This window comes from Maylandia zebra, unplaced genomic scaffold, assembly GCF_041146795.1.
Source record: "Maylandia zebra isolate NMK-2024a unplaced genomic scaffold, Mzebra_GT3a scaffold20, whole genome shotgun sequence".
NCBI lineage: Eukaryota > Metazoa > Chordata > Actinopteri > Cichliformes > Cichlidae > Maylandia > Maylandia zebra.
This window is the reverse complement of record NW_027490050.1, coordinates 148,029-162,923: the sequence shown is the minus strand read 5'-3', so window position 1 is coordinate 162,923 and position 14,895 is coordinate 148,029. Positions and strand designations below refer to the sequence as shown.

The 14,895-nt window shown below is 46.6% G+C and overlaps 1 protein-coding gene across 6 annotated transcripts; it reads left to right on the top strand.

Annotated features, from left to right (window-relative positions):
* The first annotated feature begins 7 nt into the window (after window positions 1-7).
* On the top strand, window positions 8-14,674 carry LOC112432445 (inverted formin-2-like). 6 transcript variants are annotated; one of them, XM_076881559.1, is made up of 25 exons: window positions 8-472; window positions 4,529-4,690; window positions 4,778-5,039; window positions 5,252-5,367; window positions 6,431-6,590; window positions 6,953-6,986; window positions 7,074-7,215; window positions 8,809-8,941; window positions 9,182-9,703; window positions 9,772-9,902; window positions 9,991-10,052; window positions 10,145-10,247; window positions 10,356-10,441; window positions 10,540-10,640; window positions 10,760-10,830; window positions 11,635-11,742; window positions 11,825-11,895; window positions 12,012-12,132; window positions 12,267-12,431; window positions 12,668-12,758; window positions 13,133-13,255; window positions 13,327-13,671; window positions 13,772-13,840; window positions 14,086-14,142; window positions 14,302-14,674. In XM_076881559.1, exons 2-24 carry the CDS (start codon window positions 4,562-4,564, stop codon window positions 14,139-14,141), a joined length of 3,201 nt encoding a protein of 1,066 aa, XP_076737674.1. In that variant the 5' UTR covers window positions 8-472; window positions 4,529-4,561; the 3' UTR covers window position 14,142; window positions 14,302-14,674. The 6 variants fall into 6 exon arrangements, with proteins under 6 accessions (XP_076737674.1, XP_076737676.1, XP_076737678.1 ...); XM_076881560.1 differs by lacking the exon at window positions 8-472 and adding an exon at window positions 996-3,342; XM_076881561.1 differs by lacking the exon at window positions 13,772-13,840 and having other exon boundaries at window positions 14,302-14,673.
* The last annotated feature ends 221 nt before the right edge of the window (window positions 14,675-14,895 follow it).

Genomic DNA, 14,895 nt, shown 5'->3' with positions numbered 1-14,895 from the left:
ATCATCATCCGTATGCTGTATGATAATGATGTAACCGTTGTGTTCCTGCCTATAACACATATGTGGCACACACGTACTACACATTTACAGCGTCTAGCAAAAACATCCACAATGATGACAATATCTGAACTAAAAACAGAAACATCAGTGTGGCTAAATATACACAGCAAAAACTGGAGTGTTAAAATTTCAGGGTTAAAGATGTTAGAGTTGATTTCCACTCTCAAAGTGTCATTTTAACACATTCTGATTCAAATAGTGTTCAGTGTTGGAGTTATTAAACAGTGTTATTCAAGTCCAAGCAAATGAACTCTGAAGAGAGTTATTTAACTTGGCAGGCCCCTGGGCTTCTGCCCAGGTAAACCCGTGGATCAATAAATAGTTTGCTCTGCCGGGCCGATTTTCCATGTGCTTCTGCTGGTTACACCGTGGTGGATGCCTGCCGTACTCATTGGAGTATTTTACACAAACGGTAAGTTATTCAAACTTATATAAAATTCACGGTATTCTATCGGCGCAGTGAGGTTTTCTTGATGTTTCTTGGTGTTCGGTTGCTGAAAACGAGCTTTAATAGAGGAGGAGATGTGTCGAAAATTCTATTTAGCCTCCAATGCTAATGTTAAAACCCCTGGAGGGCCTTGGGTCGATTTGTGGCTATTTTTGGCTATTTTCAAATTTTGATTACCTGCCATTTGCACAGTGTTGAATGGAATATAGCGAAAGTCTGCAAAAAAAAGTTTGGTCACATTTACTGTTAAAATTTCAGTATGACTTCCGGAAATTAGCTTCAGTGGCTAAGCTAGCGATAAACTTACGCTATTAATCCTAGGGTCGATTTGTGCCCCATTGAAACCCTTTATAAACGCTATTTTTCACTGCAGGATTTATACCGTTAACATCTGGGTGATGGCTTAGGTTTCGTTTTTGTTTTGGAGAAGAGGCCTTAGAGTTGTAATTTTTTTATTTGTCCACCGGGTGGTGCCCTTGCTCCACATTTGACCCGGGGCTGGAAAACAGCGGGCTGCTTAAAGAGACCTGCGGGGAATGAAGCGTCATTTCCGGCGTGCTGCAGCGGCTTCGCCCGCTGATCGTGCGGGAGCATTTTTGGGTCCCTAGGACCATGAGAGGGTGCTTTTTTTTTTTTAGTCAACAGGAAATGACGTATTTGTTGTCACGTGGTATCGGACGTGTGGGCTGGAAAAAGCAGTCCCCGGTGATCGTGCCCCGGTGATCGTCGCGACTTACCCCGGCAACATGCACTTATTTCGGCCTAGAGGAGGAGCATTTGCCGCCTGGAGACCATTTTCTGGTCCTGAAAAAAAAAATAAAAGGCGATCGAAATGACTGTTTGTGCCAATCTTTAGTCCATCTAAAGGCCTAATTATAATAACAATCAAATATTACTTCAAATGTTTTTTTGGGAAAATATTTAGTTTTTTAGTTTTTTTTTTAGTTTTTTTGTAATTTAAAGGGTTAAAACAACGAAAATATAATTAAAACTTTATATGAATATTTCAGGGAGAAGTAGTTTTAAAAGACTGACCAATTTAAAGTGAAAAAAAAAATTAATATTTAATATTTTTATTGCACTTTTTGGGCGTGGTCGATAGTGTGCATTTTATGAAATGCGCTCCTGGAAAAAAAATAAAAGGCGATCGAAATGACTCTTGGTGCCAATCTTTAGTCCATCCAAAGGCCTAATTATAATAACAATTGAATATTACCTCAAATGTTTTTTTTGGAAAATATTCAAGTTTTTTGTTTTTTGGGGCAAAAAAAGCAGTGCGCTCATGTGACGAAACCGGGATATAAAGGGTTAAAATCCGCGAAATGTAATTAAAACTTGACATGAATATTTCAAGGAGAAGTAGGTCTAAAAGATTGGCTAATTTAAAGTGGAAAAAAATATTAATATATAAATTTTTTATAGCACTTTTTTGGGCGTGGTCGATTTGTGGCTCTAAGACCAATAGTGTATGCATTTTTCTAAGATCCTCCAGGGGTTTTAATGTTGCAGTCTTTTTACTCGTGAGTGACGGTAGACACTGCACGTGGAAGCGCCGCGCCACGTTCAGCTTTTTCCCTGTTCACACAGACACGTCTTTCTCCACGCCAGTTCATGAGCGTTTTTGCTTCTCTGTTTATTCAGAGCAATTTTTTCACAATTGATAAGTAAATAACATCCCAAAATAATTGAAGAGAGCTTGTTTTAGTCACTCCTGCTTTTACTTTGACATCGTCAAAGGCTTTTACTTTGGAAGTCAAAATCAGAATGACTTGATATTGATATGGTATCACTGTGGGGCTGTATACTGTTGATCTAAAGTGGAATTATCCTGTTGAAACATGAATTTTTCATTTAAGAGCATTTTGAAATCGTTAAAAGAGTAGGTCGTATATGGACAATTTGAAAAGGCTTTTATTTTGGAAGGCAAAATAAGATGGCCTTGATAGTGACAGGGCACAATTAGGGTACAAGGCTGTGTCATATAGATCTAACATTAGAGTTTGAAAAAAAAAAAAAAAGCCTAAATTATATGTTATTATGTTCTTAACATACCTGTTAATTCACTCGAAGTTGGCTTTTATTTTGAAATCCGGTTTCCACATCCATTCCGTAATACTTTGAATACACAGGGAACGTAAAACAAACTGGAGGCTGGCTTGACACAAGTGACAGATTCCAGGTAAGTTTGTGTGATGAGCTTCTTCTGTTCCCGGTGAAATACACCTGTACCTGTGGGAGCAGCGGAGCGGCTGAAGCTGCTCCGTCCTCCGGCCGGTGTTGCTGAGCCGAACCCACCACAGCACCGAGTGAACTGAAGCTCAGACACTAAATTCGATTAATTTTGAAGGGAGTCCGGTTTGGCAGGCACAGCTCGACCTGTCAGCGGTTTTTAGCCACAACTGTGTTTAAACTTTTGAACCTTTGAATCGGAGCATGCGGGTCTGCTCTTATCCAATCACTGTATTGATCCATCAGCACTGAGATCAATGCATTTGTTCTTCTGTGAGGGTGTACCACTGACAGATATGCGCATGTGTACAGTGAAAGGTCTGTTTAAGTTGTTAAATGATGACAAACACCTGAGCTTCAGGTTTAAAGGATCATCCCTCAGTTTTTCCCGATACTGGAACAACTAGTGCTGAGTTTGTTTGCCGGTCCTTCTCTGAAGACTGAAACCTGCTGCTGCTGATGAGGAGCATTTGTTTCCGTGGTTAAAGTTCTGCTGCCGGGCGTGAGGAGGAGGCCACAGTTTAACCAAGCGATGAAGCATCTGTCCAAAAAGAGGAAGAGTCTTTATCCTGAGCTCATCTGCTGAGAAGGAATTTCTCCCCCCAGTCAGTCTGTCTTCACTCACACACACACCCACACACACCTTTACAGGTGAATTTCCTGCCTGTGTTTCTGCTGGTTTACACAGTCAGTGCTCACTTTATTAGGACCATGTTGCAGTGAGTCTGAAAGTTTCATGGTTGTGTTTAATATTCTGAAGCTTTACTGACGCAGGAAGGCTGGCTGGATGGGGGGGGGATTCAAATGCCCCGGGGGAGATTTGAATCCAGGCCTCTGGAAACACCCTTTGACCATGTGACTGACCTACTCCACCTTTCAAGTTTAAAGTTCAGGTTTTCTCACAGCGGCGCGTTAATGTGGCGAGCGTGCTCAGCTGTCAGGACATGCACACGCACTGAATACCAGAAATACCACATAGCTGACATATTTCACCCACCACGCTGTGACGTGCAGTCACTCTTCTTCACTGATGAAGACTCTGCAACACACTGAGTGCAGGATTCACGTAGCCTTCAGTCTGATTCATTCACTTTCCAAATCACAGCCACGATAGCTGTGAGCGCTTCGTGTTTATTTTTCTGTTACTGGAGCCAATCATGTGCTTTATTATCAGTCTGTTAATCAGCTGATCCTTCAGCCTGATTCACTGCATTCTTCTTCTTTTTCTCTGTTTCTTGTTATTCATGCATTCCACAGAGTGCCTTTGTCCTGTCTTCCTTCCCTCTCCCAAACTGGTCTGAGCCTGGCTCTGCTGGAGGTTTCTTCCTGTTAAAATTGAGGTTTTCCTTGCCACTGTCACAAAACTTCTTACTCATATGATTGTTGAGAGTACAAAGACAGTACAGCATCTCAAGGTGACTGTTGTTGTGATTTGGAGCTTTGATTCGGAGCTGAATAAAACCAAGTTAAAACTGGTCCACATCAGAAGTGTACTCGAGCTGTCAGTCAGGAACATAATTCAAATAATAATTTATGACACAACTAAAGCCAAATGGAGTCCAATCACAGTAAAGGACTCTGACCTCCTGAGCAGATAAAGGCGTCCACTGGAGGAGCTCAGTTTGTGACTCAGAGATGTGTTAATGAATGTGAAACTGTGAGCCCGAGGCAGGCTGACACGGGCGTGATGTCATCGCTTGTGTCAGGTCTGCTTGTCATGGACGTTAAAAAGATGATGATGTCATTGATTGTTTGTGATTGATTACCTGTATCTGTTTTAACCCTCGTCAGCTCAAACATCGGTAAAACCTTTAGCCTGTCATCATGGCAACCAGTACCAAATGGGGGGCGGTAAAGGACCAGTTGACCAGAGGCCCCGCCACAGTCACTGACGGCAAGGTGGAGGCCAATCTGGAGAACGCTGACCCCGAGCTCTGCATCCGACTGCTGCAGGTAGGAAAGAAGCAGAACCTCAGGAGTCCTGCAGGGGAAGGAGAGGGCGTCTCACAGCTCTGACCGATGGTCACTCTGCCCCTCCAGGTTCCCACAGTGGTGAACTACTCGGGTCTGCAGCGGCGGCTGGAGGTGAGTAATCAGTCATGGATGGTGCAGTTCCTTGAACTACAGGGTTTGGACCTCCTGCTGGAGGCGCTGGAGGCTCTGTCGGGCCGCGGCTGCGCCCACATCGCCGATGCTCTGCTGCAGCTCACCTGCGTCAGCTGTGTCCGGACCATCATGAACTCGTCCGCAGGGCTGCATTTCATCCTGGACAACGAGGGCTACATCAGGATGCTGGCTCAAGGTGGGTGGAGGACCAGAAAGTTAGAATGAAGCAGATCTGCCTTAAAACCACCTTAAAATCATATTTACACGCTACCCTGAGCAACAGGTAGACTCAGGTGGCTGTTCCAGCCTAAGCTAAGCAGGTAGCCGGTGTACCTGTGAGGTGAAGATGACGACTCAGAGTCATTACTTATGAAAGCGGTAACTCCACCTCCTCCTATATGCCCTCAGCTCTCGACACGTCCAATGTCATGGTGAAGATGCAGCTGTTCCAGCTGCTGGCTGCTCTTGCCGTCTTCGACCCTCGGGGACACCACCTCGTCTTCGATGCACTCGACAACTACAAGGTATGCTCATGTCCTCGTCCACTTCCTCCTCTCTCCTTATTTCCTTCCTGTCCTTCCTTTTTTCCCTTCCTTCTCGGTCTCCTCTGAGGTGATTTGTGATTTCATGAGATCAGTTTAAGTAATCTGAACTCTGCCTCACATGGCAGTCAGGACAGTTGGCGCTCAGTCATATAAACAGTTAAATGTTGCTGTAGGTCCAGGTCACTTTCAGAGGCTCTCTTGGCTGATTTCATTTGTTTAGAGGGGCATGTTTACCTGCTTGATGGACGAACCAACAGATGTCGCATGAGCTGGATGGGGAGACATGAGCAGGCCATTTGGGTCGGTTTGAAAAGCTTTATCGGCAGGACGTTAGCAAAAGGAAGTGCGAGTCAGTTTCACTTAGTTTCAAGGCTAACATGACAAGCAGAACAGCTCAAACTGAAAGCCACTGGCTGATTACCTAAGTCAGCAGAGAGCTCACAAAGCTCCACCACAGCTCCTCGCTGCCAGGTGAGAGCAACGACGACGTGGTCTGTGTACCATCAGGGCGTAACTGCAGATACACCATAACAAACAGCTGAACCTCAGACGCTGCAGATCTTATCGTCCCCGCCCAGCCTGTTCTCACAGGCTCTGAACTTACAGCATGGAATCATGGGATACCACACGTGTGCACACACACACTCGTTTTATTATCTTAGTGAGGACATCTCATTGACATAACCCTTTCCCTAGCTGCTTACCCTAACCATCAAAAATGAATGCCTAACCCTAACCATAACCTAACTGTAACCCTGACACTAAAACCACATTTTGAGCCTCAGACACGTCTTCAAACTTGTGGGGATGGGCACTTTGTCCCCATAAGGGCTGTTGGTCCCCACAAGTATAGTGGCATGCCAATTTTCTGTCCTCACAAAGATGTCTAAACATAACATGTACACACACACGCACAGACACAGTTATTAGGAGTGTTTAATCATCACACTTCAGTCAGACTGAAGCAGGAAGTTGTGTTTAATGAAGGTGTAAACGAACCGTGTCCGTCCTCTGACCTGTCACTTCCTGCGTCTGTATTCAGAGCCTGAAGAAGCAGCAGTATCGCTTCAGCGTGATCATGAATGAGCTTCACGCCACCGACAACATCCTCTACATGGTGACGCTGCTAAGTATGGTCAACGTCCTCGTGCTGCAGGAGGAGGAGCTGAGGAGAAGGCACCGGGTGCGGCAGGAGTTCATCGGTAAAACGAACTGTTTATCACCAATCTGACATCACCCCTGACATCATCATCATGATGTCATTGCTGACATCACTGCTTTCATCATGTTGTAGGGTCTTTACCTCACAACAGAAAGACCTTGATGTGACTGTTGTTGTGATTTGGCGATGTATAAATAAAGTTGAATTAAACTGTTATCAGAGTTATGTGTAGGAGGAGCTTGATATCTGTCACAGTGTGACATCACATCCCTGTACGGAGGCTTTCCTGGAGTCAGGTCTCGCTGAGGGCTCGAGTGTCAGACCCTCAGAGGTCGTCATGGTGTGAGTGTGTCCTGCTGCTTGACCAAAATAAGAAGTGATATATATGTCTGTGATTTTTAGGTCTGCAGCTGCTGAACCTGCTCCCCAGGCTCAGGTACTGGCTTCATTCTCACTTTGCTTACATCAGTTATTAATCAATAATCAGTCGTGTTTCCAATCAGTTTCCTGCCTGTGTGTGCAGGGAGACGCAGGACAAGGACCTGAACATCCAGTGTGACGTGTTTGAAGACTCTCTGTCGGAGGACATGGAGGAGATGGAGAGGCTGTACGGAGGGATTGATATGAGCAGCCACCAGCAGGTCTTCACAATGCTCTACACCATGGTAACCACAGTTTAAAGAGTGATGCGACTCAAGCTGGAACGTTTAAACCAATGTTTCCCAACCACTGTGCCGCGGCACAAAGGTGTGCCGTGGAAGATTATCTTATTCCACCCAATTGGTACTCTAAGCCCAGCGGTCCCCAACCCCCGGGCCTCGGACCGGTACCGGTCCGTGAGTCGTTTGGTACCGGGCCGCGAGAGTAGAGGCTCAGGCGTGAAATGTTTAGTTTTCAGGGTTTTTATCGGTTGTCAGAGTTATTTTGTTATCGTTTTTATCGTTAACTCGGTTTCCCTGGGTCTTTTCACGTGTGTTATGAATAAATCTTCTTTTTTTCGGTACCGGTACTAGTTTTATTTTGTTGTATTTATCCGCGACACCTTAAAGGCCGGTCCGTGAAAATATTGTCGGGCATAAACCGGTCCGTGGCGCAAAAAAGGTTGGAGACCGCTGGTCTAAGCAATCGGCTTGAGTAATGGGCAGAACAATTACATTATCTTCCACTAGAGGGGAGTACAACTACCTGCTCTAATTAAATTGGTTGCCGACAGATACATCTAAACAAACTGAACCAATTCTGCTATACATGGTGCGCGGGGAAAAATTATCAATATGCTTTTTGTGACATTTTTGTTTGGTAGTATGTTGTGTTATTTTTCTAACGTGAAATATGTACCGTGGCTCCAAAAGATTGGGAAACACTGGTTTAAACTACAGAACCCAACACTGCCACCTTCAGAGCGATTGGCGCAGCATCTGTGAAAGTGACACTGCTGGTAGTTCTCTTTTCAATGATAGAAATGTAAGGAGACAGACGCTATGTTCACACTGCAGTCGAAAGCGCATCAAATCCGATTCTTTTTTTTTTTTTTCTTTTTTTGACCCTATGCGACCCATCTATCCGACCATGGTGTGACAGTGTGAACGGAACAAATCCGATATTTTCAAATCTGATCTGGGTCACTTTCGTATGTGGTGCTGAATCCAATACATATCCGATGTTTTAGAATGCGACTGCTGTTTGATGGTCACGTCGCATTAAATCCGTCTTGTACGTCACTGACACAAGACGGACGCCAATTATCAGCGCCGCAGAAGCGCCAGAGAAGACATCGCGAACGCTTCCGGCCATCCAGTGTAGATGTTAGTGAAACTGTTGGGAAGACAACGTGAACATTTTATTTGTACTGTATAATCTGCAGATTTTGACAGAAATCTGCAACTATCCTTTGAAGCAGTGCTCCTCTAAAACAGCAATAAGGATCATTATTAGGTTATCTACATTATTATGTAAATAACAAAATAACTTAAAGCAAAATTGGGAAACGTAAAGTCCGAAGTCTTTATATTAAGGGCCATCAGTCAAACAATATTATTTGCTCTGGGTCTAAACAGAGCGCGTTGTGGGTGACGTCTTCTTTTGCGCATGCGGCCGCTTCGAGGGTTCACACTAGAGCGCGTTTGCTGTCCCATTTTATTTGTAGTGTGAACGAGCAGACAAAAAAATCGGATTTGATCAAAAAATTGGAATTGAGCATTAAGACCTGCAGTGTGAACGTAGCCAAAATAACCTGTCCTGACCCTCTCTGCGTTCAGGTGTCCAGCCATCCATCCTCCGTGCAGCTGCTGTCCATCCTTCAGGCCTTGTTGCTGGTGGGTCCGGACAGAGCTGAGGTCTGGTGTGCTCTGGAGCTGCTGATGGATCGAGCCACCCTGCTGGCTCAGGATGGTAAGTATGAGGGTGCATCCAACAGCAGATCACTGGGTCCAGCTCTGATTCCGCCTCTTTGTAGAAGTGTCCTCTCTATATAAACGATGACCCCTGTAAAGAGTCCCTTAAGGTTCAGATGCAGGCCCTGTTTTATGTCAGTTTGTATAAATGACAGCAGGCAGAGTATGATCAAAGCTGAGGGCATTTCACAGGATCAGGCGAAGGTGAATTCATCGGCTCTGTTTTTCTTGATCGCAGCTGAGGTAGACTCTGCAGATCACCTGCTGGAGAAGCTCCTCCCCCGAAAGACTTACTCAGCCAATCTTACCATCGACAGGGCGGTCCAGACTAGACTACCAGACAGTCCTCCCAGCCAATCAGAGGCACTCACCAAAGATGCTCCGACAGCCCCCACTGCAGCAGCACTGCCTCCGGCTCTTCCCACTTCCTATGCCCCCCCTCTTCCTCCTCCCTTACCCGGTGCTATGACTCTTCCCCTTCCACCCCCTCCACTGCCGCCCACACCCTTGCCTGGTGCTATGGCTCCTCTCCCTCCACCCCCTCCACCCCCACCCTTACCTGGTGCTATGGCTCCTCCACCCTTACCTGGTGCTGGACCTCCACTCCCCCCCTCTCCTCCAGGTGACATCAGAGCTGAGACAGTTCAAAGTCTGGGCAGGTTATATAGCAGCTCCGCTCCTAATTCAAGCCACACCCCCTGCCCAACACTGCGGATGAAGAAGCTGAACTGGCAGAAACTTCCATCCAGACTGGTGTCAGGTGAGGCCTGGTGTTGGCCCAGGTCAGGTGCAGGATTCATCCAAGCTGACGTCACTCTGTGTCCACAGGCCACGAGTCTCTGTGGACGTCAACATCTTTGGACTCCATGGAGCCAGATTACTGCAGCATCGAGCACCTCTTCAGTCTCCCTCCGACTGAGACCAAGACCAGAACCAAGTCAAAGACGGAGCCCAAAGAGGTGCCGCAGCTTTCTCTGTCTTCACCTTACAGGTGTGGCGTTACACGTTTTACCTTTTTCACATCCACATGTTCAATTCTGTCCACAGGTGTCCTTCATCGACGCCAAGAAGAGCCTTAACCTCAACATCTTCCTCAAGCACTTCAAATGGTGACTGTTCTTTTTCTGAGTCTTGCAGCCAATAAAAACACCTGTGCTGTGACATCACCATCCCTGTATCACCTGACCTGTCTCACCTGCAGTTCCCACGAGGACTTTGTGGATCTCATCCGAAGAGGAGACCGATCAAAGTTTGATGTTGAGGCCCTGAAACAGTTCATCAAACTCCTCCCAGAGAAACATGAGGTCAGAGCAGAGGTCACCTGCGCTTCACCTGTTCTCCACCTGTCTCTCACCTGTGCTTCAGTTGTCCTTCACCTGTACTTGACCTGTATCTCATCTTTCCCTCCTCAGGTAGGGAACCTGAAGTCTCATCTGGCAGAGCAGGACAAGTTGGCATCAGCAGATCAGTTTTACCTGCAGCTCATTGATCTGCCCAGGTGTGAGGACAGCGCCAGCTGCAGCACACATCAAGCACAGATAAATAAGCACAGCTCACCACAGGTCCACTCACTTGCTGTGTGTGTGTGTGTTGCAGTTACTCTCTGAGGATTGAGTGTATGTTGCTGTGTGAGGAGAGCAGCTGTGTGTTGGAGACTATGAGGCTCAGAGCTGAGCTGCTGGACCGCGCCTGCCAGAGTGTGTATATACATGACAAACACACAGCAGCTACACAACAAACACACTGGCTGCACACGCACGTTTGGCTGCTGTGGTGGTGATCTTGTTTCTGTTTGTGTGTGTTGTTTTGTGTGCAGGTGTGAAGGAGAGCGCTCGGCTGCCAGTCTTCTGTAAACTAATCCTGAGTGTCGGAAACTTTCTCAACTATGTGAGAATCTTTTTTTTACTCCTTGTAATCTGATTACTTTGTGTGGCATGCTCAGTGACGGTCCTAAAGCAGTTCTCTTCCCGAAGACTCAAACCACACAAACAAACTCTTCCATCTATATGACTGAGCGATATTTTTGTTTTATTAAAAATTTGAACATAATTCAACACAAACTCTTGTGAAGGACACAAAGTCAAAGACTTCCAAGCAGAGCGCATCGGCCAGCACAACACAGAGTTTGGGTCCTTTACGCTAAGCGAGACAGGTGGAGAACAAGCTAGCGGTCAGTGTGCCGCATCCTATGCGAAAGGGCCTTAAGTTCTTGGCTAGTTTAGCATCAACATGCTGTCTGTGCAGATGTTAGCAGTATAATGCAGCTGTTTATGTCCTGGATGCTGGTTCCACTGCACCATGATGCTTGTCCTTTCGTGCAAGAAAAATAAGTCATGTCCGTGTCTCTGCTGTGGAGTGGGCCTCTAGCAACTGCTGGACTTCACCTCAGCTAACTGGAGCCTCTGATGAAGTTTTTATGAAGTTATCTAAGCAGTAATATCACAGCTGTGAGGTTGATTGCACTAACAGTTCGTCCGAGGAGTGTTTTGTTTGTTTTTTTTGTTTTTATTTGTTTGCACATTCAGGCAGGTGTGACTCAGCACCAACTATTAGCTCAGCACAAATCTACCAACAGACTGTCTACCAAGACAGTTCATTTAGTTGCCAAATCATAAATCAGTCTGTTATTTAGCTGAAATAAAATGTAAAGGCTGGTAGTCTGATTTAGTCATGTGATGTATGGTCCATCAGGGAACTCACACGGGGAATGCTGAAGGCTTTAAGATCAGCACTCTGCTCAAACTGACCGAAACCAAAGCCAACAAGTCGAGAGTCACGCTGCTGCACCACATCCTGCAGGTAATGCTGGGAATACTACGAATACTGGGGAATACTGCAGTATTCTCATAATAATTCAGTTGCTGCTGTTTGTGACCCTTAGGAGGCTGAAGAGAATCACCCCGACCTGCTCAACCTGCCCGATGACCTGGAGATCTGTGCAAAGGCTGCTGGGTAAACACATATAGGAGTTCAGTCACGTACAGACTGCTGGGTGGAGTCTGTGACGTGGTAGCTCAGGTGTTTCGCCTGCAGCGGTGTTAAATGTTGCCCTCTGACTCCACCTGCAGGCTCAGCTTGGACTCTATTCAGTCTGAAACAAAGACTCTAAACAAACGGCTGAAAAACTCAGAGAGGAGCGTTTCCTCCTCATCTGACGACATGAAGGAGCAGTACCTGTCCACCATACAGGTGAGTCACTCAGGATGAGGCTGTCACCTTTACGGGCAGATAAATCCAGTCTGTACACTCACTGACACCGTTTTAGTGGGACAGACCTGCTGTTCCAGGTGAACTTACCTGTTGTTCTTATGTGGTGTTACCAGGAGAGCCTGCAGGCTGTTGAGCAGCTGCAACTCCTGCTGTCATCTGTGGAGGAGCAGAGGAAGCACCTGTCCGCCTACCTCTGTGAGGACAGCAGCAGCTTCTCCCTCGAAGAGCTCTTCAGCACCATCAAGGCATTCAGAGACCTCTTCCTTCGAACCCTCAAGGTCAGCGCCAATCGCAGTGCGGCTCAGTCTGCAGGACTCATACCCTGCCGCACGTTTGCATGTGTCATTTAAACTATGTCTCAGCCAGCCAATCGGCTCTGACTTGAACCGTGACAAAGTGTGGTAGCTGCCACACATTAGTCCTGTTTCCCTGTAAATGTTAAGCTCCGCCCTCTCTGGGGGGCCGGTTAGCCTGCTGAAGTTTGAACTGTGTGTTCCTTTTATTCTTCGATCAGGAGAACGAAGGTCACAGGGAGCAGGAGAAGAGGAGGAAGAGGTTGGAGGAAGGGAGGAAACTGAGAGAAGAAGCCCCCACCAGAAAGATCAGTAAGTCAGACACCATTATTTCACCTTAAATCCTCCCTCCTTAAATGGAGAGACAGGTGAGGGACACCTGTCTCTCCAGGTGTGGCAGGTGAAGGACAGGTCAAGTGCAAGTGGAGAACAGGTGAGACATGTGAAGGGCCGGTGACGGACAGGTCGAGAATCAATAGCTGACATCAGCAACATTTTTCTGCAACAGTTTATCAGCAGCTGAATATTTAAAGGAAATGATGTGACAGCATCAGGACGAGAAGAAAGTTTGTAAAGATTAAATGCTGCTGTACCTGTGAGGCTGTCAGGTGATGCAGTGACAGCTTTCACCTGTTGTTTGTGACACGTGCGCTAAGCTCACAGGGGAACGTGTGTCTGTGCTGCAGTTAGGACAGACATGGCCAATTGGGACGAAGGATGCACCGTCGACAACCTGCTGGCCGAGATCAGGAAGGGCTGCAGGCTGAGGAAGACAAGCCCACGGGCAGAGCCGGACGGTGGGGTCGAAGGTGAGAGCCCGGCAGGACTTCTGCAGACTTTCTTGTCACTACTGCTCGTTTGATCAAGTTCTCCTTTTCAGGTCACCCCGGGGTCACGCAGATGTCACCGGCCCAAGATAAGCCAGATTTTCCCGAGAAGCCTCGGGAGGAGGTCCGGACTCCCACACATCCACCTGCTGGAACCAGACCAGAACCGGAGCCAGCAGAGCCAGACAGAGCTGCCTCAGAGCTCCAGGCCCTCTGTGAACGCCCCGCAGCTGAGGTCCAGGGTCCGGAGTCTGAAGTGGACACCAGACCGGCGCAGCAGGAAGTCCAGCACACAGCTAGTCAGCAGGATGTGACCCAGGTCAACAGGAGCAAAGATCCTAACCCGGAAGATTCTGCTCCCCGGAACGCATCAAACACCTTAGACACCAGCCCAGCAGGTAGAGTGAGGCGCTGTGCTCTCTGCTTCAGGCTTTGAGCACGCTCAGTGCTGCTGTTTGTTTCTGAAACATGGAAATTTTAATGCTTCCTGTCCCACAGCCCACCCACACAGATCAAGTTGTGTTCAGTGTTTGCAGCAGAGTGACGGAGACTCGGCCGCAGATTACAGTTGAGTGGAGTCGAGATTGCCATACCATGGTGATGTAGCCGGGTCAGTCTGGCTGTTGTGATGTAGCTCTGAGTCTATGAGGTCACTTCCTGTTCCTGAACATTAGTGTTTCCTGTGACATGGTGAGCTGAGGCTCAGGCTGTAAGGTCTCATCAAGACGATGATAGAACATCCTTTAGTGTTGATGATGAAATAAGCTTTATATCTAGAAACCGACCAATCGTATCCTCTCTTTGATCTCCAGAAGGCCACACAGGAAGAAAGCGTTTGAAGAAAAAGAAAAAATGCATCCTTCAGTGAGGTGAGCTCACCTGCAGCTGTGCATAAATCCACGTCAGCGGCGATTCACTGCTGTCCTTCACTCTAAAGCATTTCATTGGTCGAAATGTTTTTATGTTGTGGGATTTAAGGTCTTTTTTTAAATATCATTTATTATTTTATTCTTCTTCTATGGTTCCAGGTACATGGGTCAGGACTTGTTTCTGTGGCGACAGGACTGGACCTGCAGGAGAACAAAGTGTTTAAAACCCTCTGTAGAACCTGGGACCATTTCGTGGCCTTTGCGTTTTTTAATTCCACACCATTTCCACTGTGTTTAATGGAGTATAGCCAAATTTTCAAACATGTATTTTTTTTCCCATTTTATTTTAAAATTTCAGTCTGAGTTTTTTAAATGAGCTTAAATGGCTGAATAAAAGGCATACATCCACTATCGAACCTCGTGGCCGATTTCTGCCCCTTGAAACCCATTATAAACGCTATTTGTCACTGCAAATTAATTACGGTCAAAGGGATCGTCGATGTTTAAGTTTCATTTTCATTTTGGAGGAGGCCTTAGAGTTGTAATTTTTTTATTTGTCCACCGGGTGGCGCCCTTGCTTCACATTTGACCCCTGCTGGAAAACAGCGGGCTGCTTAAACAGACCTGCGGGGAATGAAGCCTGATTCCCGGCGTGCAGCAGCGGCTTCGCCCGCTGATCGGGCGGGACCATTTTCGGTCCCTAGGACCGTGAGAGGGTGCTTTTTTTTTTTTTTTTTTTTTTTTTTTAGTCAA

Bases quoted from the DNA above. Each gene is read 5' to 3' on its own strand.
- LOC112432445 (XM_076881559.1), top strand. From the start codon at position 4,562: ATGGCAACCAGTACCAAATGGGGGGCGGTAAAGGACCAGTTGACCAGA. The intron at 10,248-10,355 runs GTCAGAGCAGAG...TTCCCTCCTCAG, and splicing joins TCCTCCCAGAGAAACATGAG to GTAGGGAACCTGAAGTCTCA. The intron at 10,641-10,759 runs GTGTGTATATAC...TTTTGTGTGCAG, and splicing joins GCTGGACCGCGCCTGCCAGA to GTGTGAAGGAGAGCGCTCGG.